Source organism: Corvus kubaryi, unplaced genomic scaffold, assembly GCF_017639235.1.
Source record: "Corvus kubaryi isolate FWS band 111438036 unplaced genomic scaffold, C.kubaryi_AGA036_p1.0 64854, whole genome shotgun sequence".
Taxonomy (NCBI): domain Eukaryota; kingdom Metazoa; phylum Chordata; class Aves; order Passeriformes; family Corvidae; genus Corvus; species Corvus kubaryi.
In genome coordinates, this window is record NW_024581560.1 from 1 (window position 1) to 24,235 (window position 24,235).

General features: G+C 40.6%; 1 protein-coding gene across 5 annotated transcripts in view; it reads right to left on the reverse strand.

Annotated features, from left to right (window-relative positions):
* Window positions 1–57: 57 nt before the first annotated feature.
* Window positions 58–24,235, reverse strand: part of LOC121672688 (glutamate receptor-interacting protein 1-like) — a 175,538-nt gene continuing 151,360 nt past the window's right edge. For 4 of the 5 annotated variants that reach the window (XM_042045431.1, XM_042045429.1, XM_042045430.1 and 1 more), the window contains 2 exons: window positions 1,972–2,119; window positions 58–367 (listed from right to left, as the gene is read on the reverse strand). In XM_042045431.1, coding sequence (XP_041901365.1) covers window positions 97–367; window positions 1,972–2,119 — 419 coding nt within the window. In that variant the 3' untranslated portion in view covers window positions 58–96. Of the gene's footprint in view, window positions 368–924; window positions 960–1,971; window positions 2,120–24,235 lie in introns of all 5 variants that reach the window. The other variant, XM_042045433.1, reaches the window with a different exon arrangement.

Here is a 24,235-nt window from a genome sequence, read left to right on the forward strand (position 1 = left end):
TCTGGCCATAGGAATCTCAGAGGGTTCATTAAGACCAAGAAAACACAGAGCTGCTTAGAAATTGCAGAAGCATAACCTGGGGAGCTGAAACAACATTTACAGACGTAACTGCAGCGACAGCTTTGACCACTCAGCATGGGCAGGCAAAGTAAAAGAAAGAAAGAGAAAGAGGTATTTGGTGCTACAGATCCTCTTACCGTGCTCTGGGCCTTTCAGTGCTAGCCGTGTCTGGTGGTGGGGAAGTATCTCCAGTTTGACATTATCCGCTGCATTGGCCAAAAACTGCGTTGCTTCCGCCAGCGTACAGTACTCCATGCTGGTGCCATCAATGGACAGAATATGGTCTCCTACATGTAATGCACCACATCTATATAAAAGGGGGAAACTTGGTATGATCAGGTATGCTCTTTGCTTGCAAAACGAGTTCTTCTGCCTTCAAACTGGTCATGACAACTATGAACGTGTTCTTTTTTTTCGAGAGACATTTGTGTTTTGTAGGCACTGTCACTGGTCAGACTTTATCTCTATTAATACAAACCTTAAAAACAATTCAGTTAATACAGTATATGCCAAGACATCACTCACAGAACTGCAATGGGGTAGCTGACTCTAAAAATATGTGTGAATGGCAGCAGGATAAAATGAGAAGAGCTTAAGGAGACTCGAATAACTTGGTCACATATCCCTCACACAAGCACCCAGTTCATCATTTTTTTGAGTTATAGTTCAAACATTTATTAGTACAAAAGCTGTAAATGATGATGAAATTATGCAGTAGTCAAACAAATAATGAAACCAGGGCTAGCATGGTGACTCTAGGAGTGGGGTAGGGAGGGGGCTATCTGCTAAATCTCGCTGCACTCAAGAGACTGGCTACTGGATGAGTTGAGAAATGCAAACACAGCAGTCAGCATCCCGACGTACCAGTCAAGTGGACAGCTCCTTTAATTGGTTACCCCCTGCGAAATGGGAAAGAACAGAGGGAGAAAATTAAAGCATCCTGCACCATTGAACTGGAGAACACCCCTGGATCAATGGCCGTCACTCTCAAAGTTTCTACTGTAGGGAAAAGCCCACACAGGAGCTGTAGACTCACTGCTACAAGTGGGTGCTACCAAAAGCACCGTTGCCAAAGAGGAGCTACAAGGTAGGGTGGCTGGGGACATGCAGGAGGAATTTGCTGCTGAAACGTAATATTTTAAAAAAATTTAGATAGAGATATGTATATAGAAATATACTGTATATGTAAAAACACACACGCACACACACACACGCACCCCAGGAAAGATCCCACAACTCTGTTCCAGAGGTTCAGACCACTGGGGAAAAATATCTATCTATAATTTTAATGGTTTAAATGGTTTTATTTAAAGGTCTAAATGAAGTGGAAATATTACAGTAAAACAATTTAGAAATACAGAAGCCAGTCTTCCTTATACCCCGCTTGTATTCTAAAATATCAGTAAAAGAATCCAGACATAAGGAGTTTCATTTCACTGTGCCACAAGAATGAGTGATATATTCTAAAAGAACACTTCAAGGTTGCAAAGCCTCAAAATTTACTTCCCTTGACAGCTGTTCCATATGGTGGGCTTACTTCAAGAATTCCAGTGGGTTATGTTTTTTTTAAAACGCTAATCTCTGCCACAGCATTACATTTAATAGCCAGAGCAGACCTCTAAACTCCTGTGTTGCACAGTGCAAGCAGCCAGTCACATATCACATGGCAGCTGGCTTCTGCCACTGAATACGACACAAATGAGCTGAAGGAGATGTGTCCTGGAAGGCTTAGACCCGGCAGTCTGGAACAGCAATCTGACAAAGTGCTGATTTTAAGACGTGCAACCTTGAGAGGAACTGCTTCAGTTGATTTTCTCAAAAAAGGGAAGGTTTCCTTTAAAACCAGACCAAACAGAGAAAGAAGTAAAATGGATGCGTGGACCTGCAGTGTCAGCCCTCTGTCACACTCACCTGTCTGCAATACTTGCAGATTTGATTTTGTCTATGACAATGACCTGTTTGTTGCAGCACATCGAGGTAGTTAGTGCAACTCCGAGAGCAGCACCAGGAGTTTTGGCAACTTCAACTAGCAGTGGCCCAGATGCTGTTGCTACTGAATCTGTTAAAATTAGACAACAAAAGATCAGTATTATACCAATGTGGTATTTATGCCATTTTTACGTTTTCCCCACATAAAATCTCTATGGCTATTCTGTTTCTCTAAACAGATAACATGCCACTTCAAGAAATACTGGAATAGCAGTACTTAAGGTGTCAGTAATCAGCTCTTGATGTTGAAAATGATAAAAGCAAGAGGAAGTTTGTGAATCTGGGATGTCTGAAAGTTTCAGAGTGTGCCAGAATCAGAGATGGACCAGATGAGGGAAACAGGATGTGTGAAGTGAATCATCCTCTTGAACAACTGAAGATAAAAATTATCTGGAATTTAAAACAGACATGCTGGAAAAACAGAATTAATTTTAAAAGTAGAAAATAATCTGAAAAAAATGAGTAAGTGAATAGGTTAGAGAAGGAAGCTAAAGTAATTTTCACAAAAGAAGATGAAGGTCTGTGGACAGCATCTATAATAATCAAATGAAGAAGGTAAAGAAAGGGTCTACAAAAAATCCTTCACAAAAAGAAAGGACATTTTAGGAGAAAATAGTGGAAGTGCAGGAGGTATGACACCTAGAAATAGTAGAAGTTAAAGAAAAATACATGTGAGAAGGTTCAGAAGATTCTTATAACATCCTGTCACTGGACAAAATATTGCCTTACAACAGGACATACACAGTAAATGACCAACACTAAATAAAGAAAACAGGAAAATAAGATGGAGCAACAGCCATGATTGATGACTGTGGTGAGAAACTATACCCAAGAGAGACAAGTGCTAGACACAACAAAGCAAAAAGCAGGCTTCTTCCTAAATGCCAGAACAAAGCAGGCAGTGATCAGGGTGAAGTACGTTCTGGAGACTGGCTGAGAACTCTTACTAACCAATACCCATTGATCAGTGCAGTAAGAGACAGTAAGAGAAGGTTTCCTTTAAGGATATAAAAAGACTGAGACAAACAAAGTGCTATCAGAAGCCTTTGGAGGTGCTTACAATCAGAATAAGAAAAAAATGAATAAATGAAGACTTATGCTGGATCAAAGTTACCAAATGTCCTGCCAGCAATCAGGAGAGATTGGTATTCACAGCATACTGGAGCCAGCTGTAAGGATACAAAGACAATATTCAATTGTGATGTGTCTCACCAGACACTAAGATTGAAGCTGTGTAAGAACTGCACTTGGCTTCCAAGTATGGGGGAGAGGACAGATATAAGATACTCAACTGAGTCTTAAATCTAAAAAAATAGTCAATAAATGTAATACTGTCAGAGAAGAGACTGAAACTGTATTATCACACAAAACTAACAATCTATATAATGACACAAGGAATTGGACAAGAAAGTGATGACCACTCAGTGAAGGTGCTCTTCCTCGTTAGAGTGATGTAGGTAAACTGCATATAAAAACGGAGTGAAAAAAGGTTGGATGAAATAACATGCAATACCAGAAAAGTGTCAGTTAATTATTATAGAACTCCTTTCCCCCCACAATTTGAAATGATTTTTATATTCCTGCTGGTTTGCTTTTTTTTCAAGTTTGAAATCTGAGGGTTTGAATGCGAGATTCAGTAAGTTTGAAAGTGGTCATTAAATCTGAGTGAATAATATTTGTGCCAAACTAGGGCTGAATTTTTAAAGGCTCAGCCTTCACAGGCACTACCAAAATACAAAATGCTCCACAAGCCTGAACTGATCTTTCAATTCTGAGCTGAAAGAATAGAGTCCACCCAGTAGCATTTCTGCCTGGAGCTTCAAGCATTAAGTAGCTTTAATGCTGGATGAACTGCCCTCAGCAGCTACAAGTTTTCCTCTAGTAACCAAAGAAGGAGTTTATCACAATGAAATTCCTGTCTTAGATGACTTGGTTTAGGGTCTAAGCAAGGCAGGGTGCATGCAGTGCCTTGCATACAGCCAAATAAGCATGTGCAGCAGAGCAGAATTTAAGTATTCCCTACTCCCATTCCTGCACTGAGGAACAATTACTTTCATCTTGAACATTCCAGTGGTTTCTGGAGCTAGACACAAGTTTCACATTTACAAATATATGGGAAGAAGATTCAAACAATGTTTGTCATCAGTACCTTGACAAAGGTTTTAACTCACATTGATCCAGAAAATGGCAAAGCCCAACTTGCACAAGTTCTTTCTGCAATGGTTGCCTTGAGGAGAGGAAACTGAATGGAAGTATCTGTTGAGAATGTGTAAATCTTTCAAGATGCTGGTCCTTTTTCTAGTTTACTTGGGAAACTGCATAAGTACAAGCAGCTCATGCCTGAGTGTTATTTCCCAGGTGCCTGTTGAAATGCACTGGGAAGGCAAACCAAGGCAGACAGGATGAATAAATAAGATAACTACATTAGAGGAACCAGAAGAGAAGAAATGGAGTGTGTCTAACAGTGGGAAAGAAGCACAAGGAAGAGAAATCAGAAGGCAATAATCAAGCACACATTCTCTGACAGAGAAGAATTAGTTTTTCATGTTGAAGTAAAGCATGGATATGAAAAATGAATCATACAGGTATGAATTATTCATGTGTGAAGATGTTTCAGTCATTAAGATATTTACACCATGACTGAAGCACTTACACACTACGTTGATTTATTGACTATGTAATTACATAAGATACACTGATGAATATTTGCGTGAAAGACACTCTAGATCTTTGATTTTGTTAATAATTTTTCTCATTTTAGAGTACTGCATCTCAATCACTACAAGAGGCCTGATTAAAACCTCCCAGAGGAAGCAGCATTGCTTTCTGCATGCTAATACATTTCTTCAGCTAGATAGCAGCACACCTTTTTTATTTGACAGCTTAAATTACTGGCAACAAGGGGTTTTATTCTGGATATACTTTTATGATATGTAAATATACTATATGATATGGAAAAGTTCTGGATAAAATAAGCAGTGTTACCAACCTCCTCTGCCTCAAAAGATAATCACAAATCATTTTGAAAGTTGAAAAATGTATTTTTAACCTGATAAAGAGATCACATTACATATGTTTCTCTGTGTCCTTGTAAATGCATACATCTGTTAATCCTTACTGATCCTCATGGTATGTGAAATCCAGGTCAACAACTCGTGGGTGGTGGAGGACAAAAACCACCAAGATTCCCACCATGGGGAAACCAAAAAGCGAGCTGCTTGTATTAGGCAGCAGAGGATCTACATGTGAAACAGTACCTTTAAATGCCCTAGAAAGGGGAAAGCTTCAGTCATAGCCTGCAATCAATAATGACACTAAATCCACAGGAAACCAAACTCTTTTAGTCAATGACGCTTTTTTCCCCTTTCCTTTTGCTTTCCTTTTTTTCCCTTCTTGTACTTAAAGCCAGGAAGTACTGCTATTGAGCTTGTTCCTGTAGGAACACGGAGCTCTGTTGCTACTGTCCTCTGCAGCTTCTCACTTCTCTAACTGCAAGGTTTGCAGTGCTCTTTTATTTTTTTCAAAGTCATGGCAACACCAGGTACAAATCGTTTTTTTGATCAGCTTAAAAGAGCTTGACACAGAGAAAGGATGTCAAAATAGATTTTGATTCTAAAGAGCTAGCTGGACCAATTGAAACCCACAGCTTCAGAAGACTGCTATTGACCTCTCCTGGATGCTGCTGTACTTTATAGCAATGATGTGACAAACAAGGGGATATCTTACTATCTCACACTAATTTTCCAAGCTTCTTCCCTATTAGGTGTTCGCAGACTAACACGTTTTTCACCTTAAAATTGTAGGTCCATGTAGCCTTCTCTGCTGTGATTCTCTGACTAAAAGTGGTCAAAAAAAATCCAGCAAGGTGCTGGTTCAGATCAGAAAAAATGCATAGGTGCTCAAACCTTGTAGTTCCTTCAGTGCCAAGTTTTAACACTTTCGTAGTAGTGCCTTCACAGATCTAAATGTGCCTCACTTATGTTAAAACCATAACACAGTTTTTCATAGAAATAATTTTTCTTGATCAAAGAAGTGTGGTCTCCTACTCCTCACATCTTTTTTTGTTCCCTTCATACAAAATCTCTCCAGCCTACAAATAGCAAGTATGGTTGGACAGCTGGACTTGCTGATCTTAGAGGTCTTTTCCAACCATAACAATTCTATGATTCTAAGTAAAGCAATTTCTCCCTCAGTCCCTTTTCTCCATTGAGTTCTTGTCTGTACACTTGAAACTTTATTTTCTTTATCCTTTTCTGTAACCCTAATTTTTATATCCAGTACCTGTGTGCCTCATTTTCAGACTAGAGGATCATAGAAGCATATCTTAGTGAAGTTAAGGAAGATTGTTAAGAACTGGAAAAAAACCTGAAATCTTTTACACTCTTGCCTTTAAGAGCAAAAAGTTGGAACATTTACAGAAAATCATGATTGAAGAAATCAGTTTCAATCCCCTCATCACTCCCAAATGCCTTAGACTATATTCTTGCTATCCTTTGCTCTCTCTGTGCTTTTCTTAATTCATAAAAATCAACGATCCTTTTCCAGTACCCACTCAGCAATCAGATATGCAGCAGCTCTGATGTATAAGGGACAATCACTGTTCCCCAAAGAACCTGTTGAGTAAATTTTCATAGAAGGACACTCACAAATCCTTAAATGCAGAAATGCACCACCCTTTCCTTGAACTTGCTTTCTTCAACAAAACCCAACAGAATGCAGGGGAAGGATGTGTGTGCATTTGTGTACACAAGCCAGTGTGAGTTCCAGAAAGGGTCCAATACAAAACACTCCATTTCAGTCAGTTTTTACTACAGAAAGGTTGAGACATCCCAGCAAGCCACCGTCAGCACTCAGCACACAAGCAGAAGGTACTTAGAAATGGCAGTGATGAGTCTGGTGTGTAAGGCACAGAATAAGCAGCAAAATCTGTGCCTTTATTTGGCATCTCAGTCTCATCTCAGTTGAGAATAACATACAATGTTGGTTGCCCAGAGAAGTTGCAGAATGTTTTGAAGAAATCCAAGTGCTTGGGTTTTTTCCCTTACTTGAAAGAAAAAATAAGTAGGAGAAGCTCTTCTGTACATATGTATCTATTTAGCAGGTTGCCCAGAGAAACTCTGGTTGCTGCATCCTCGGCAGTATTCAAGGCCGAGATGGACAGGGCTCTGAGCAACCTTGTCTAGTGGAAGGTGTCCCTGCCCATGGCAGGGGGATTGGAACTGGATGATCTTTAAGGTCCCTTCCAACCTAAATCCTTCCATGATTGACAGAATACTCAATGGCAGGGAAAGAACAGCAGGTGTGGTTGTGCCAGTCCACTCAGAATCAGCATGCTAGGGATTAGCCCCCCTGTTTTCTGTGTGAAGAAACAAGAGTTGAGATGTTAAAAGCTATTTGCTTTTTGTAACAGAAATGGATAAAAACACCATAGGCTTGCCACCATGAGTTTTGAGTATTTGCCATTGCTTAGGAAGCCAGATTGCTGAAATGCAAAACTCAAAGCCGATATGTATCTTACAGGGCACTTGAAATCCACAGCTAGTTGTACAAACTTGAGACCAAATAACCAATGCAAAGAACAGGCAGGACTTCAAACAGACTTGATGAATTTAATTTCTAAGACGTGTGGCTTTAGCAGCGACACTCTCCATACAGACCATTTTGCAGGGTCCTTTACAGTACTGCTCAGCTGACAGCAGAGCAACATAAAAGCACTCAGGGACTCTGTGGGCATTCACATCCACTTTTCTTCATTAACCCACATGACTATTCATTACTGTCAGGCAGTATCTTAAACTACACTTAATGAATCTTGTCATTCTCTGTGTGGTTTTTGTATTCTTAACGACTATTTCTTTTATGTGGATACCAGCCCAAAAAAACTACTTTTTTGTGTCCATTAAAACATTTTCTCTGTAAGACTGATACACTGAAAGTTGTCCCAGCTCCTCACAGTCCAGTGGCAAGAGTGCATTCCTAGCTGTGACAGTAAGATTCATAATCCTCTGTCATGCTGTGGCTCCTCTATTTCCCTTCTCATGTCTCCCTGAGACTGCCACAGATACAGGCAGTCAGCTTGCCTGCCTGTCCATGATCTCTCACAAAACAAGAGCCACAACCAGAAACAAGTCTGCAAGAGAAAGATCTGCTGCAAGTAGGGAAGCTTTTCTCTACCTTCCGCATTCCTTTGTGCTTCCATCCACTTACATCTTTCTTCTTTTTTCTCCAGGTTTCACCAAGTCACAGCTGAAAAGTGTTCACAAAACCCTACTTTTGGCCCTGTTCATCTACATAATAAAGCACTTAGGCTATCTTGCTAACATTTTAAACTTCCTTTGTAGGGGCATTTTCATTCACTTTTTTACAGCAATTGGATGACTAGCCAAGTCTCTTACAGAGAACTGAGTGAGGGTTATTTAAATATTAATTTGTTTGGGTGGTGGAGGTGGGAGCATGGGAGGTCGCTTATTTATGTAACATCCTTTCCCTGTACTGCAAAGATTATTTGGTCTCCATTTCGCAAAGAAAGGATATAATTATGTATTTTTAAAGATGATCTAATTAAGAAATTGAGATTGGGATCATGGGCCAATGGTTTCAAGAGGGAATGTAGCAGCAAGGAAGAGAGGCAGGAATAAGACATCTGAAGTGTTTAAAGGCCACAGCAACAACATTCAAGATGCCCTACAGCTGGGTAGCACCGTATCACTCATTCGGAGTAATATCACTTGATTCCTCATACGTTTGTGACTAAAGGTCATAAATGAACAACATACAGGGCATGATTCATGGTACTGGCTTTGGTATTCTGTTCTACTAATACTGCATAATGTTTGCACCCTGGCTTTGCTCATGCTTCATTTAGCAGAGTAACCTTTTATTCATCTCAGATCTTATGGGCAAAATAAAATCAATGACAGCTAGCAAGCTCTAAAAAGGATTTCTGGAAAGCTAAGAAAGCTGTGAACCTGTTGGAGTAGGTCCAGTGGAGGGCCATGAAGATGCTCAGAGTGCTGGAGCACCTCTCCTGTGAGGATGGGCTGAGAGAGCTGGGGTTGTTCCGGCTGGGGAAGAGAAGGCTCTGGGATGACCTCATTGTGGCCTTTCAGTACTTGAAGGAAGCTTATAAAAAAGATGGAGAGTGACTTTTTACATGGGCAGACAGTGATAGGACATGGCGGACCAGTTGTAAACTAAAACAGAGATTTAGTTTAGCTGTTAGGAGGAAATTCTTTACCAGAAGGTGGTAAAGCACAGGTACAGGCTGTCTAGAGAAGCTGTGGATGCCGCATTCCTGGGCATGTTAAAGGCCAGGTTTGATTGGGCCCTAGACAACATAATGTAGTGGGTAGCATCCCTGCCCATGGCAGAGAGGTTGGAACTAGATGATGGTTAGGGTCTCTTCCAACCCAAACTATTCTATGATTCTATGAAATAGAGTAAGCTGGCAATATATTACAAGTAATATTTGCCAAGAAAGGATGGCAGTTTTTAATAATAAAAAAATGATTTAAAAATTAAATATTGTTCTTGTTCAAAGTGTCAGTGTCAGTCTCCAAGGCCCAACTTACAATATAACATAAAATATGTGCGCTCCTTCTGTTCCCTTGATTTTTTGGGTATTGCATGTTTCAGGCAGGGTGTAGTATGAGTAAGAGCTGTTCTAATTTGACCTGGCTGAACTAGAAGGGCAAAAACAGAACTAAAAAAATATATACATATATAAAATAGTGTATTTTCCATTACTGCAAGTAACAGGAAAGCACTGGAGCTGCTGGTCTACTAAAACTGAAAGAAAGATTATGGAGTTCACAGGAAAAAAACCATGAAATTGCTGCTAAGGAAAAAAGACACCAATGGCATTTTATACCCTCTCACCTTTAGAACAATCAGATTTCAAAAATGATAAATAGGAATAATTCCAAGAGGATGCCAGCAGAATGAACGATAGCCAAATCAGAGAGACCTCTCAACCTCAGAATGGAAAATGGAGACATTATTCTCTAAACAAATGTGCCACCTATTATCCCCCCTATACACAAGCAATTTAATATTCTTGTCAACTGACTGGCACAGTCTTTCAATTTTCCTCTTGTTGCCTAATTCTTGCAGCTCATTCATATACCTCTAATTCAGCCAAGTTCGTCAAATCAAAAGCTTAGGAGCTGCCTTTACCTAATTTTGTACTTTGCAACCTTAGCCCCACCATCCTTCTCAGCTAAGAAATGTCACTAACTAGTTGAAGAACCATCCCTGCCCTCAAAATGCTCCCACAGTCTGGGTGTGGATATATCCAAAATCATCTTGGGACTTTTTCAGACTTCCTCTCATGTTCAGACCATAAAAGCCTGCCTAAACTCCTTTTGCTCAAAAGACTTCCCCCAGTTCTCAGGATGCTGCCTCTTCCTATTAATTGTTTCAAACTCACACCTTGCACTAGGCCCCTTCCCTGCTCAAAAGCTGTATAAAATCCCAATCTCTTAATTTATCTGTGCTTTTCTTTTCATGTGCCCTCTTAATTTAAAACACTACTTGTCTACTGCACAATTTACAGCATAAAAGGGACTTGGTATATGACACCTGTACAGAAAATCCTGGATCTGCCTCTTTGAGGATAGTCTGACTGCATTTTAAATAAGTCCAGGCCCTGAAATTTTCTGCCTTTGTAACTCAAGAAGGAATACCATATAGACAATTCAGGTCTTAAAGAATTCACTTAAAGAACTATTAAGAAGTCAGATCTCTACCCCTGATGGCAGCCCACCATTTCAGAACTTGGGAGCCTATAAGTATATCTTTATGGTAGTTTGGCAACCTGAGCTTCAAATACTACCTTTCCATTGAAGGATGGCTCCTGAAAACTGCCCTTAAACACTATATAGCATTAGATTGATTGTGAAATGTTTGCAGAAGTCAGCAGTGATGGAATTCTGACTGTGTTTCATTCCAGGAATGAAACTTACAAAAAATTGTTTTTAAAAACCATCTTCCAAAATGAGACAGACTTCCAGAATGGTGCAAATAATAAGTCCTCTGCTGAGGCCCTGCAATACAAAACACTATTTTTTCTATTGCACAAAGCATAGATAAAATCAAAAAAACACTGAATCACAGAATGGTTTGGGTTGGGAGGGACCTTAAAGATCATCTAGTCTCAGCCCCCTGCCACAAGCAGGGACACTTTCCACTAGACCAGGTTGCTGAAAGCCCAATCCAACCTGTTCTTGCACACTTCCAATGATGGGATATCCAAAACTTCTCTGGGCCTGACAGACAGATACATATGTCCAAGACAACTTCCAACACTTTTTTTCCTCCTCCAAGGAGGACAGGAAATAAAATGCACAAGAACTTTGATATCTTCAAAACTCTCCATGTCTTGCATGATTCTGTGTCTGACTAATCACAACAAATAGAACAAGTAGGAGCAACACAATCTGCACCTCTGCCAGCAAACTAAGACACAGCTGGTGTGTCGAATTTTACATCAGCCAACCTCAAAAGCATGTCCTTAAGTACACTATAGATAATATAAAGAGCTGCAGTGCTCATCAATTATGCCTACTTGATACAAAGTCCCTACGCTTCATCTAACAGGAACAGTAATAGTTTGAATAGGACTGGATTCTCTTCAAAAGCCTACAGAGCACAAAACCCCTCACTGCTGTCATTCATAGATGGGAACAAACACTGCGAACACCCAAGCACCCAAACTTTGCATTGAGCTGACAGTGCCCATGTGTCCAAGGCTCCACCGGGATGAGGAATCTCAGATAATCCCAAAAGCTCCAAAGCTCCAGAGCAAAGGTGTGCCATGGGTAGTTTGGACACCTGGATAAGAGAACAGTTAAGGCAAATAAGGACAAGTCAATGCTGTGTTAGTGAGATAACTCAGCTGCCCCTCTCTCTGCCACAGTGGCGGGAGCTGAAGCCCTGGAAACAGCGGAGCCACATAAGCAAGATGCTGAGCCTGTGACAGCCACTCCTGCTTGTCAACAGGATGAGTGACCCAAGCACAGCCCCATTCCATACAGCTGGGCTGCTTGGGGTACGTGAGCTGCACAACTGGACCTTGCTCATGGGTCCTCTGTACTGAGACATACCAACTTATACATTCGTGGTTACTTATTATTTGCATGTGTTAGTGACCTCTGCACAGAAGCTAATTGCAGTCTCTGCCTTGGAAAGCTGACCTTGGGTGTGCTTCTGCTAACATTGACATCAACTGACTTGGTTTGGTTGAACAGGCAGGAGTTTCAGACTAGTCTAAAACTCTCCTCTGCAAAGCCTATTAGCTAACTATGAACCAGAAGAAAAGAAAAATTAAACTGTACATTCCTGTTCATAACAGATAATACGAGTTTCTAATCCTACAAATGTGTATATTGGTACCACTTTTTTCACCCGAAACTTTGGTCTCTTCCATAATCTGTGCTCTAGCACAGATGTCTTAAAAATAACTGATGCATTGGCACAGCCACAGTATAAAAGGCTACCATGCAGAAGGTCGAGGCTGAGATCTGACCTGGAGATTTTTGTACTGAGGACCAGTGAGAGTTTTTCTGCTCTCAGGGGTTGCACAAACTGGTAAAGTGAGTCAGAAAACATTTTATTAACTGCCCTCTCTGCTTTGGTAGTGCCTAAGCAGCAGTTCAGTAAAAACATTTCAAATAAACAGAGAAAGTAGTTTAGGTAAATTGCCCTTAAATCCAACACAGAAGCCATGGTTCTAAACATAAATGCTTTGATCCCTCATTGCAAAAGTAATCTAGGATTGCCTATGTATTTCCAGCTTTCCCCTTTTCAGTACTTGCCCCAAACAATACAGAACAGTACTACTGGGAGTATTCACACATTTAAAGTGAAAGAAAGTTTCTATATCCCCTCTTCTCTGCAGCATACATTTCCAGCAAAACCAATTCCCCACATTTCTGCTCCCAAAATCCCAACTAAGCAATAACCTCTAGAAACTCAAGTGGCCCATAACTGTTAAGAGTCATAGCAATGAGAAGGGCACTCTATCATCTGCTACTCAGCAGACAGCCTGCCAGCTTGCTGCCAGGGTCACCTTTGGCAAGGTTCCCATGTGGCTCCTCCTTTGCTGCAGGACAAGCCATTTACCTCCTGCCAGAGCAGCTCCCACTGCCAGGCTCGGAGGGGCTCCAGGTTCTCTCATGCCCCTGTCTGGTGACTTTTTTCTTTAGCAAGATGTTCCAGTGCTTATATGAGCAATTAAGCAATTACTGAATTTATGTAAAGGAGAAACTGTGAAAAGCCTTCTCCATCTGTGTTTCTTTTTGTTTGTTTCTTTGGTTTTGGCTGTGTTTTTTTTCTTTTACCAGTGAAATCCACCCAAATTTACCAAAGCTGTAAAGATTTTGAAAAATTAGAGGTCACAGTGTTCAGAAGACTATTCCATACAATGCTGCTGAGCTGACCATAACAGAAAGACTGTGCTTATGTAAGTTGTAAAAAACCCCAAATGAGAAGTTGATTAAAATCTGCAGAACATCAGTATAAATCATCATAAAAATACATGTACACCAATAAAGATGAGAAGCGTCTGTTTACAAACAGAAGGACATTAAAAGGAAAATATTACGGTCACCATGTGGGCACAAAGCACTTCAAACCTAATGATCCCCAGAATGAATATTGCCTGGATGTACTTATTTTTACCTCCCTTCTTTAATTAAATAAGCACATATACTTCCTTCTCCAAGAGCCTCATGTGGAAGGTAGATAGTGAATATTAATGAGTAGGAACACTTTTCCCTTTTTTTTCCATGCTCATGCCTTAATTATTACACAGTATTCTCAATCTTCTCTGAGCATATGTGGTGGGGGAGAGCTGTTGTATGCTGCAGCCACTGAGTATTCCCTACAACACACATTTATTAATGATTTTCTCTTACAACCACACTTTAGAGCAAAAGCATGGTGTTTTCCCCACTGTAGAGATAAACAAACAAGGATGAAAGAAATAAAGGTTGAAAGCATCCATTTGTCTGGAGAGGACAGTTTAAGACACCTATGTTGGGGTTCACTGTACCAAAATGCAGACCTCTGTAGGGCAGACCTGAAGTAGCTACACCTGAGCCTAAACTCTCTCTACAACCATCCAAGAAAACTGGCATTTGACAAATGTGTTTCACCTGCTCCAGTTTAGGCATCTGCATCAAGATGAGATCAGCTTTTTTTAGAACATTTCTCTCAGGACTGTTTTTCAGATCACTTAGTACTACGCAGCGTGTGACTGTGGAAGGTAAAATGTATGCAATCATTCCAATTAAAATTTGTAATGTAACATATGCACCAAGGCATTTGAGTAAGGCTGCATGGGCATCTTTAATTCTTACATTTCTAATCCCTGAAGAGCTGAACTGAAAGAAACTTTGCAAACACAAGAAAAAACTTCTCCCATATACACAAAATCTTTTGGAAAAGCTGACACAAAATGCTGCTTCTCCTGAGCACACTGAGCTGAGCTGTACTGTTTCAAAGACTTCCAAATGTAGCTAAGTTTGGGTGGATATTTACGGGGATAAGCAGAAGAGACTTTCCTGGAAAAGGCTTTCTGTCCCTCAACCAGTACCCATTCAACTGCATGTCTGTTTTCCAGTGCTTCAAACAGACATGTCTTTACAATGCGAAGTTTCTCCAACTTTCTCATCCTAGGCAAAACAACTTTCTCTAAATTCATTCCTGGAAATGGCAGAACAATTTTGCCTGAAAGTGCTTCACAAGAAAATACAAAAAGCAGATCTAGGCAGTTACCTGGGGGAAGGTAGAAGAGGGCCACAAGAAAAGCCTTAGTGTAAACTGCTCAAGTTTTCACTGTTCTTAAAATCATGGGTTTAACTGTAAATCAGTTTACGGAAGTATCAAAAAAGCCCTTCCTCCAGCAAGGGCGATCTTAAAGACACAAAGAAAGGACAAATCCTTTCTTGTTCACTTTCCCTTTGCAGCTGATTTCTAGTTTAAACATAGCAGCTGATGCTTCTCTCACATTCCATATCCAACTAAAGAATGGCAGGATGTACTGAGAGAGACCACCAGCATCAATGCCTTGCCATGATTTATAAAATCAAATGCTGACATTTGAAATCTGGTCTGTTATGTGAAAGCCAAAAAATAAATAAAATTAAATGCATGGTGGCTGTTCATCTTATAGTTTCTCTGGCATGTTCAAGGGTAGAGACTTTTGCTGTGATCTAGATCCAAAGTGAGATGACCTCTAAAGCTTAGCCCAAAACTGGCTATTTCATGTGTGTACACCCCGTTCCCATGCTAATGCTAGAAGAGCAGAAGAGAAATATCTTAGCAAAGGGGTGAAGAGAAAATGGGCCTGGCATGTTCTTTTCTCATTAGTAGAAAGGAGAGGACTAAGTGGTAACTGGGCATAATTAAACATTTTAAACAGTACAATTTTAAAGTAATCTGCATCAGTCAGGTCTTTGCAATACAAGTCTTTTCTACACTTCAGACTTGAGTTGGCTGTGGAATCCCTAATCTTATGTTAGCAAGAAAATAAAACACTGATTCAGTGGTGTAAACAGTGCTTAAATTAGAAAACTTTTATGCTGGCAGAATACATATTTGTTGTTATAAACTTGGTGTCCATTTGGTGAGAACTGAGGAGGGGGACAAAGAAACACAGGTCTGCTATTTCCCTTAAAGCAAAGCTCTTCAAACAATAGGACATGAGTTTATTTTTTTGCCTTTGGGTCCTATTTTAAATCCCAGCTGAAATCAATTAAAGAAGGTCTTCTGACTGAGTCAAACAGGCTTGGACTGGACCTCAGTTAACTTCATGAAGGCACCTGACCTACAGATCAATGATTCTTGTTCTCCTAAGCACTTATGACAACACACTGAAGTACTGCTGTGGGATAGGTGTTAGATGCAGCTTCATGTGCATGCAAAACCTACTAAATTCTGTAGAGAGAATCACCTAGCAGAGCATATTCAACAATCAAGACAAAGGCATTTCCTAAATTAAACATTTATTTTCAAAGAAGGAAGTTAAATGTAAATAACAGCAGCTAGGTGTAAACTGCTGGTGGCCTCCCTGAGCCAAAAAATGCCATGAAGAATTGCAGGGAGAGATGTTTTAGATTTTCTTTGCAGCTGTGGGGATGTTGTGTCAAAATCCTATTAAGGACAGAGAAGAAACCACAGGGTCTGTGTGTCTGCAGTTCAATTTTTCTTTTTTAATTTTCTTTCTTTTTTTCTTTTTTTTTAATTTTAAGCTTCTTGAAGCCTTTAGATTTCAATCAAGAACTCAGGCAAGATTACCTGAATCAGCAACAGCCATTGAATATAAAATAAAGGATAAAGAAAAACTCAGTGAGGAGTTTTTAAAAAAAAGTGTTGAGGGATTTCCTAAGCAATGTAAGACACATCCCAAAGCTTTGCCTCAAGGTATACATATTACCATCTTTTCATGTATACAACCTTTGGATTATCTGGCAGAAAAAAGGGAAACTAACCCTATAATCCAGTGGCAATTTGGGTTAGAGATGTCTGTATGTAAATACAGTACAATAGGAAACCTTATCCTAAAGAGCCCCTTCATTCTCATTAGCATCCCCATCTCAGCTCCCCTGTTGTCTGCCCCTTTTTCTCCCCAGAGCCTCATTGCCTTTGATGCTCTACAGCCAATTTCATCTCTTGGCAAAGCCCTACTCTGCTTCCAGTTTCATGGAGGCAACCTGAGAGTCTGGGTCACCACATGACTTAGGACTCACTTCAAGAAAGAGAGCTTTTATACTGATGTGGGTTCTGCATGTAAAAATGCAGTTTTATCAGCCAGGGAAGAAATGTCTGGAGCCACATAGGAGGAAGGAAGAAACTTCAGCTTGCCACAGCTTTACCTGCAACCTTGGGAAGCTGTCCTATCCTTCATTACTCATCTCTTCAGGAGGGCTCAGCACTCTTTTTTTGGCTGCAGTGGGCCATGACTTTTCTGCTAGAGTCAGAATTTCAATTAAAGATGAAACCAGTAAATGGTCCAGATAAGTATTCTTCGTAAAATCATTGCCACCCTCTTTTCCTCCTCCAAGAAGAAAAAAGGTACGATATGGATGAAACCTGCAGTCAGGTGCTTGCCTTTGGTTTACTCTGAATGCAAGTTTAATTATCACCGAAACATTTTGTTAGGGTCTTCCTGCATCTACACTGAAATAACAACATGACCAAGCAATAATAGCTGCCCAAATATTCTGGTCAGTTTCCTTACAAGTGAAAATCATGGGACTCACGGAAGATCAAACAGCACTGATGTAAGACACCAGTAAATTTATTATAGCAAAGAGAAGAAAAAGATTTTTTTTAAATAGAAGCTAATACAAAGAACAACTTTTCTCAGTACTGTTTTCCCCAAACCACTCTGATAACTACTGAGTTCACAGGCTATGAAATGATCCCTTTAAATGAATGAAGAGTTGTAAACAGGCATTTAGGAAAAAGATACAAAACCAGGTTATGTTTAAAATCACTGTAAGAAAATGTGGTTTAAACAGCAAATGCACAGAGAACAAAACAGTTCACTCATTGTACAGATGAGCAACACCACTGGAAGTGTAACAAGATCATGCTGTAAGATGTGGCACTGGTGCAATTATCTTGAGGAACTATGTTGATTTCAAGATAAACCCGTTCACCTTCAATATTGACTTTCCCCACTACTTACATTTCCAGCTCACAGACCTTAGTACTGTCTTCTCTGAGCAGTACACATCTCCCAAGTGCTGAGTACTAGATGGCACAGTCTCACAGGATCAGCTTCAGATCTCATTCACACGGGTTTTGCACTAAAACACCATTAACTGAGATCACGTTTAGGCAAAATATCTAAAAATATTTGTACTTTGAAATCCATCCCTTTTCAGTGTAAATGTTCTGTAAAATGATTAATGAACCATTAACCTTACTGAAAAGGAATAAAAATCTGCCTTACTGTATCCCATTTTAACCTCTTAGATTATGCCTGGTACAGGTGTTCCAGCAAATTACCTGAGGGATTCTTGGTTTTTTCCCCCTTGGCCTAACCTGTCAGGCACAGTCCAGATGTCTCATATCCATGAAAAATGTCAAGAGGATGGACTGGTTCAGTTCCAGATTTTTTAAAATATCTCCCTCAGGGGAAGTCTTGGGAGACATTTATTGTTTTCCTCTCCCTGTAATGGAGGCAGGACTGGTGCCTTTCTGCTGTTATTTGCTTAGAGATGGGCCCTTTTAGAGATAGGTTCTGGGGTTACAGCACAAATTCTCTTGAGTATAAAGAAAATCAGATCTGTCTCCTATTCCTTAGTCTCTCAGATGACTGCAATGCCACTAACACAAATCTGGGGCTGTATTTTTTTTTTTAATTGGATTTTTTTCTGATTACAGAGTTTCTCTTGCTTTGAATTGCATGGCACATACAAAAGATCCTTTAATCTCCACAGAACTTAATTATCACCATTTCTGTAAAACTTTCACCTCTGCGCTCTGAATTTAAGTACTTCAGCTCCCTGTTTAATTTTTTTTCAGACCAGCACAAGCCAGGATATCTCATTATCCTGTTGCTATAGTCTCTGTCGACCAGCATGCTAAGTAACAGAGAAGCCAACTTACTGACCCACTTCCAGCTGACCAGAGGTCAGAGCATGTGGTAGAGAAGGCAATTTCTTTCACGCTGCATTTCACGGCATATCTGGATAGCCTTCATGGGAAGTGGAAAGATTTGATCAACCCCTTATTTCCCATCCTTCACTAAGTGTCTGTGAGGGTTACTTGCTCCTTTGCTCTGCTTGCTTGAAGCCTGGATGGTGGACAGGAGAGATTACTACAAGAATCTTCTCCTTCCATCATTTGTCTTTAATTACTTATAGAAAGAAGCACAATAGCATATTTTTAATAGGTAGAGACTGCTTCCATTTGAGGATCCAAGCCCTTGAATTAGCATCTAAAATATTGAAACCATGTGCTTTGTAAGGAGATACTAACATAGATAAGCAAGGGTCTCCTTTAATGAATGCCCATCATGAAATACATTTGATAGATCAGATTGATTTCTTATAATTGTAGACTATTTAGATTAACTGCATATAAATACAGGTTTCACCTTCCTGACAAGTCTTTGAAGACAAATTTTTCCATTACTCTCAGTACCCAATAAGTAAAACAGAGTATTTTCATACACAAATTGGAACTCCTCCCCCTTCCTAGTTATTTATCACAACTAAATTGTACCTCTAGTTTTCTGTTTCAGGGACATTTCATTTCACCTTTACAGTTTTTTTCTCCCATACAAAGCAATGTTTATTAAGCTGCTTTTAATGAGGTCATAGTTTCAAAAGCACTTGAGACAAATTTTAATTGGACCTGTTAAGAGTAATTTGTAACTTATATGGTTCAGCTAAACTCCTTTTATTTCTCTTTAGGGATGACCAAGAAGTTTGTAAAGAAAGAAATACCCGTAAGATTTATGAAATCCTTGTAAAACATGACAACTCCTTCCTTCTGTAATCAGCTACTAGCAAGATGGCTATTAAACTACAGCAGCAAATCACAACCAGACAGAGAAAAGAAAATAGAAAAAATTCTATAGGGCAAATAGACTTAGGAATCACTGAAATCATATTTTTCTGGCTAAAACATCTTGTTTTTAATTGTTTGTAACTTGCAACTTGGCCACAGTACAAGTATTTGGTGTCAATTTTTCTTACGATGGTTACCTCTCTCAGACTGTACCCTTTTTCTCTCCCCTTAGTTATTTTAGCTGAAGCAGGTCATTATGAAAAGCCATAATTTGCCACACCTCCCCTGTCCCTCCCCCTGAAAATTCTGTGGGCTTTATACTGAAAATTCATGTTCCCTATGTGTCTTCTCTACCTAACAGATCTGGCACTGGGAATCAAGAGAAGAGCTAAGAAGAGGAGAGGAGAAGGACTTCATGGGCAGGAAGGGGAGGAATTGAGGTAAGCAGGTTATTGATCTGAAAAGAAGCTGCAGAACAAGAAACTTGGGAGTGGTTTGCTAAGAGACAGGGACAAGAGAAAGGGCTGAAGAAGGACAGGCATGGAAACAAAAGGCCTTTAACAGAGGGAAATCAGCAGTGCGAGATGTGTTGGAAAATTACCTAAGCCTTACTTGGCAAAAGACAGCAGAAAAAACCGGGCTGTAAGGAGAGGGAATAGCATGTTTGGGATTTAGGACCTTCTAGAAAAGACAAACTAAGTCAGCAGAGAAAAGGAAAATCAAGCAGCTACTGGGAAAAAGACAGTAATGCAGCTCAGAACCAAGATAAAAACAAAGAATGGAGGAAAGAAGCATCATGCCTGCACGAAACAGACAGGAAAGAACACGGGGTCCAGAACCCTTGCAGTTGTTCTCCCCTTTCAGCAAATGCCTTCGAAACCTTGAGGTCACTTGTGTGTATCAAGACTTCTCTGGTCTCCAGGAAGCACATGTGCACTGTGCTGGACAGCTGGTCTGATAGCCCTGCTAACGGAGAGCAGGCTGGTGGGCTTAGTGGCTGTCACTCTTTTGAGGAACTATTTGGGTACAGATGCCAGAAGCTTGAAGTTTTTCTGACTGACAAACCTAGGTAATGGTACATAAAAATGTGTCAACGCTGTTAAAGATGTAAGCTTACACAGGTACTGGTAAACAACAAACTGAGAGTTGCTCATGCAATACAGGGATACCATTTACTGGAAAGAGAAATCTGTTTTCTTACAAGGCCCATTCCACACCTCTTTCACTGCTCAGCAGTCCTCACAATGGAAGAAATCTCCTACCCATAGGTGAAAGCACAGTAAGTTTTGAGGAGCTAGCAGTGAATGAGTTGGGTAGGAGGTGTGTAAGGCATAAAGACGGAACTGCAAGGGAAAGAAGGTTATGTAACATGGAGGGAGCACCTGACTGCTGCTTTTAAGTATCAGATTCTCTTTCTGTCACAATTTCTGTAAAGGCTGAAAGGGACCAACTGCATTGGTCACCAATCGCAAGCATATTTTTATTTCACTATCACAGCCAGCATCTGTATCTCTTGATCACACAAAAAAACTTATCAATCAAGAACTGGATTTTGAATTTCAATTTGAATTTGAATCCAGCTCCAAAAGCTAGATTTTTTTAAACCATAATGCCTATTTACCCTAGGTATCCATGCTACCCCATTTATCTCAAGAGGTGTTTAAAAGGTATTTATATTTCTTTTAAAGAAGATAAATAGAGTAGATTAAAGCAGGTAATGAAGCAGGAACTTATGCTTGATAGGTATCAACAACTGATAGGTATCAACCATCTTACAGGCTCACGATGACACTAAGTGAAGTCTGCACATCATATTTAAAAGCAGCATGAGAGACAAAGGGTTAAAAGGAATAACCCATTCTTCCTATTGTAAAAGAGCAGTCCTGAAAGCCAGAAAACTCAATAGCAGAAAAAAATCACAAGCCTCAGGCTTCTCATGCCAAGGGTAAGTCATATCCCAAAATATGTATCTTTCACTAGTTGAAATCACACAATCATAGAATGGCTTGGGTTGGAAGGGACTTTAAAGATCATCTAGTTCCAACCCTACTACCATGGGCAGGGATATCTTTCACAAGATCAGCTCACTCAGAGTCCCATCCAGCCTGGTCTTGGACACTTTCAGGGATGGGGCAGCCATTATTTCTCTGGGCAACCCGCTCCAGGGTCTCACTACCCATACAATGAAGGATTTCTTCATTATATCTAATCTAAACCTACTTTCTTTCAGTTTGAAGCCATTCCCCTTTGTCCTGTCACTACAAGCCTTTGTAGCAAGTCTCTGTCTTTCTTGTGGGCTCCCTTCAGATGCTGGAAGGCCACAAGCAGGTCACCCCAAACTCTTCTCTTTTTCAGGCTGAACAAACCCAACTCTCTCAGCCTTCCCTCACAGGAGAGGTGCTCCATCCCTCCAATCATCTTGGTGGCCTCCTCTGAACTTGATCCCGCAGGTTGATGCCCTTCCTGTGCTGGGACCCCAGAGCTGGGTGCAGCTCTCCAGGTGGGGTCTCAGCAGAGCAGAGGGGTGGAATCCCCTCCCTGGCCCTGCTGCCCACGCTGCTTTGGATGCAGCCCAGGACACGTTTGGCTCTGTGGGCTGTGAGTGCCCATGGCTGGGTCATGTCCAGCCTCTCCTCCACCAGCACCCCCGAGTCCTTCTCAGCAGGGCTGCTCTGATCTGTTCATCCCCAGCCTGTGTTGATACCAGGGGTTGCCCTGACCCAGGTGCAGCACCTTGCACTTGGCCTTGTTAAACCTCATGAGATTCCCACAGGACCATTTCTCAAGTTTGTCCAGGTCCCTCTGGATGGCATCCCGTCCATCAGGTGTGTCAACTGCACCACTCAGCTCGGTGTCACCGGCCAGTTTGCTGAGGGTGCACTCGATCCTTTTGTCTGTGTCATTAATGAAGACATTAAATAGCACAGGTCACCTAAGGGACACCACTCATCACTTATGCCCATTGGGACTCTGAGCCATTGACCACTACCCTCCAGATGCAACCGTCCAATCAATTCCTTATCCATCTAACAAAAGTCTACCCACTGAATCCATCTCTCTCCAGTTTAGAGAAAAAGATATTGTGGGAGACTGTACCAAAAGTTTTACACAAGTCCAGAGAGATGAGATCTGTAGCCCTTCCTCTGTCCACTGATACAGTTAGTCCATCATAGAAGCCCAATAGGTTGGTCAGGCAGGACTTGCCCTTTGGTGAAGCTGTGCTGGCTGCCTTGAATCACCTCCCACTGCCTCAGCACAGCTTGCTAGCACTACAGAGAGAAAACTTATTTATTGTATATATCCACGGCTGACTGTCAATTTTTACTGGTGTCCCTGCTGCAGGCATCTGGCACCAACAGCAGAACACAGTGTGTGTGATAAACAAGTAAACTGCACAGTAAGAGGAGACTAACGTGCCATAGCACATAGATTTAAGTATCTGCTCAGTGAATGACTCACTCATTAGCCTCCAGGAGAGAAAAAAATCCCATGTGTTTTACCTAGTGACACATCTGTGAGTGGATATTTCTATAACTGTTAGAGTGATGTCTGTGTCATCTTCTGCTGTAAGAAAGATCCAATACAATGACCTTGGGACTGAGGTTTTCTCCTTGAGATCTGCATATTGCCTGAAGCACTCAAACTGTGGCAGGATTAGGGCCTCAGGAAAAAACACCAGGAAATTAATAACTTTGCATTTAGACAAGGATCTGGGCAGTGCCTTCAATAAGCCTGTGGTCACACACTGGAGACAGAAATAAAATTCAAAATGAATAGCTGCATAAAAAGGTTATCTCTCCTGTGGGTCTTGTGATGTACTGCATGTACACCTACCTGGACACTGGCAGAGCAGACAGTCTCACTTCTGACATTTCCCAACTGGCACGCTCAACATTTTGACTTCCAGCATTGTCTTGCAACAGAAGTTGTGTATGTGTTTGTGTAGATGTATTTAAAGTAATGTTTCAAGTAATACAGCTGTTATGACCTTTGCTATGCACATGAATTTTTGTTCTGTCTCTGAAGCAACATAAGACAAGAAAACTTCTTCAAAGTTTTAAGCAACTAATTCATACTTAGAACGTCAAGGGATCTAAATCTATTGGCCTGTGATAGCCAGGAGACCTGCAGTTGCAGTCAAATGCTAGAATATGCTACCTGTCTGTTCTGTCAAAACCCTGTAAGAGACAAAGGAAATGTTAATTTTAAGTTTGTAAAGAATCAGAAAGAAAAAAGCAGAGTGGAATCCTACAGGGCTCCTGACTTCACTCAGCTTTCAAGGTCTTGCAACACTTAGAAGGCTTATGAAGATCTTAAGTCAGTCCTTGGAGTCTCTGGGGCTCCTGTTCCTTTGGGCTTGTAAAACCTCTAGCTTTTGAGAGTCTCCACAGCTCTGAATGCCCTTGAGTGATACTGCTTTATGAAGCTTAAGGGGCAGCCCGTAAGTTCTTTTTTCTCCTCTATTTCTCACCTTCCACAAATTACTCAAAGTCTACACTAGGCCACAGATTATGTCACCTGATCTTTAAACTGTGCACATTTTCTCTCCCTAGTGCTCTTCTTGCCAGGCAGAATTGCTAAAAGGTGAAGCAGATTTCTTTAAATAAACTTCCATAAGATCATTACAGCATTAATTAACTAATGAATTAGCTTATTTTAA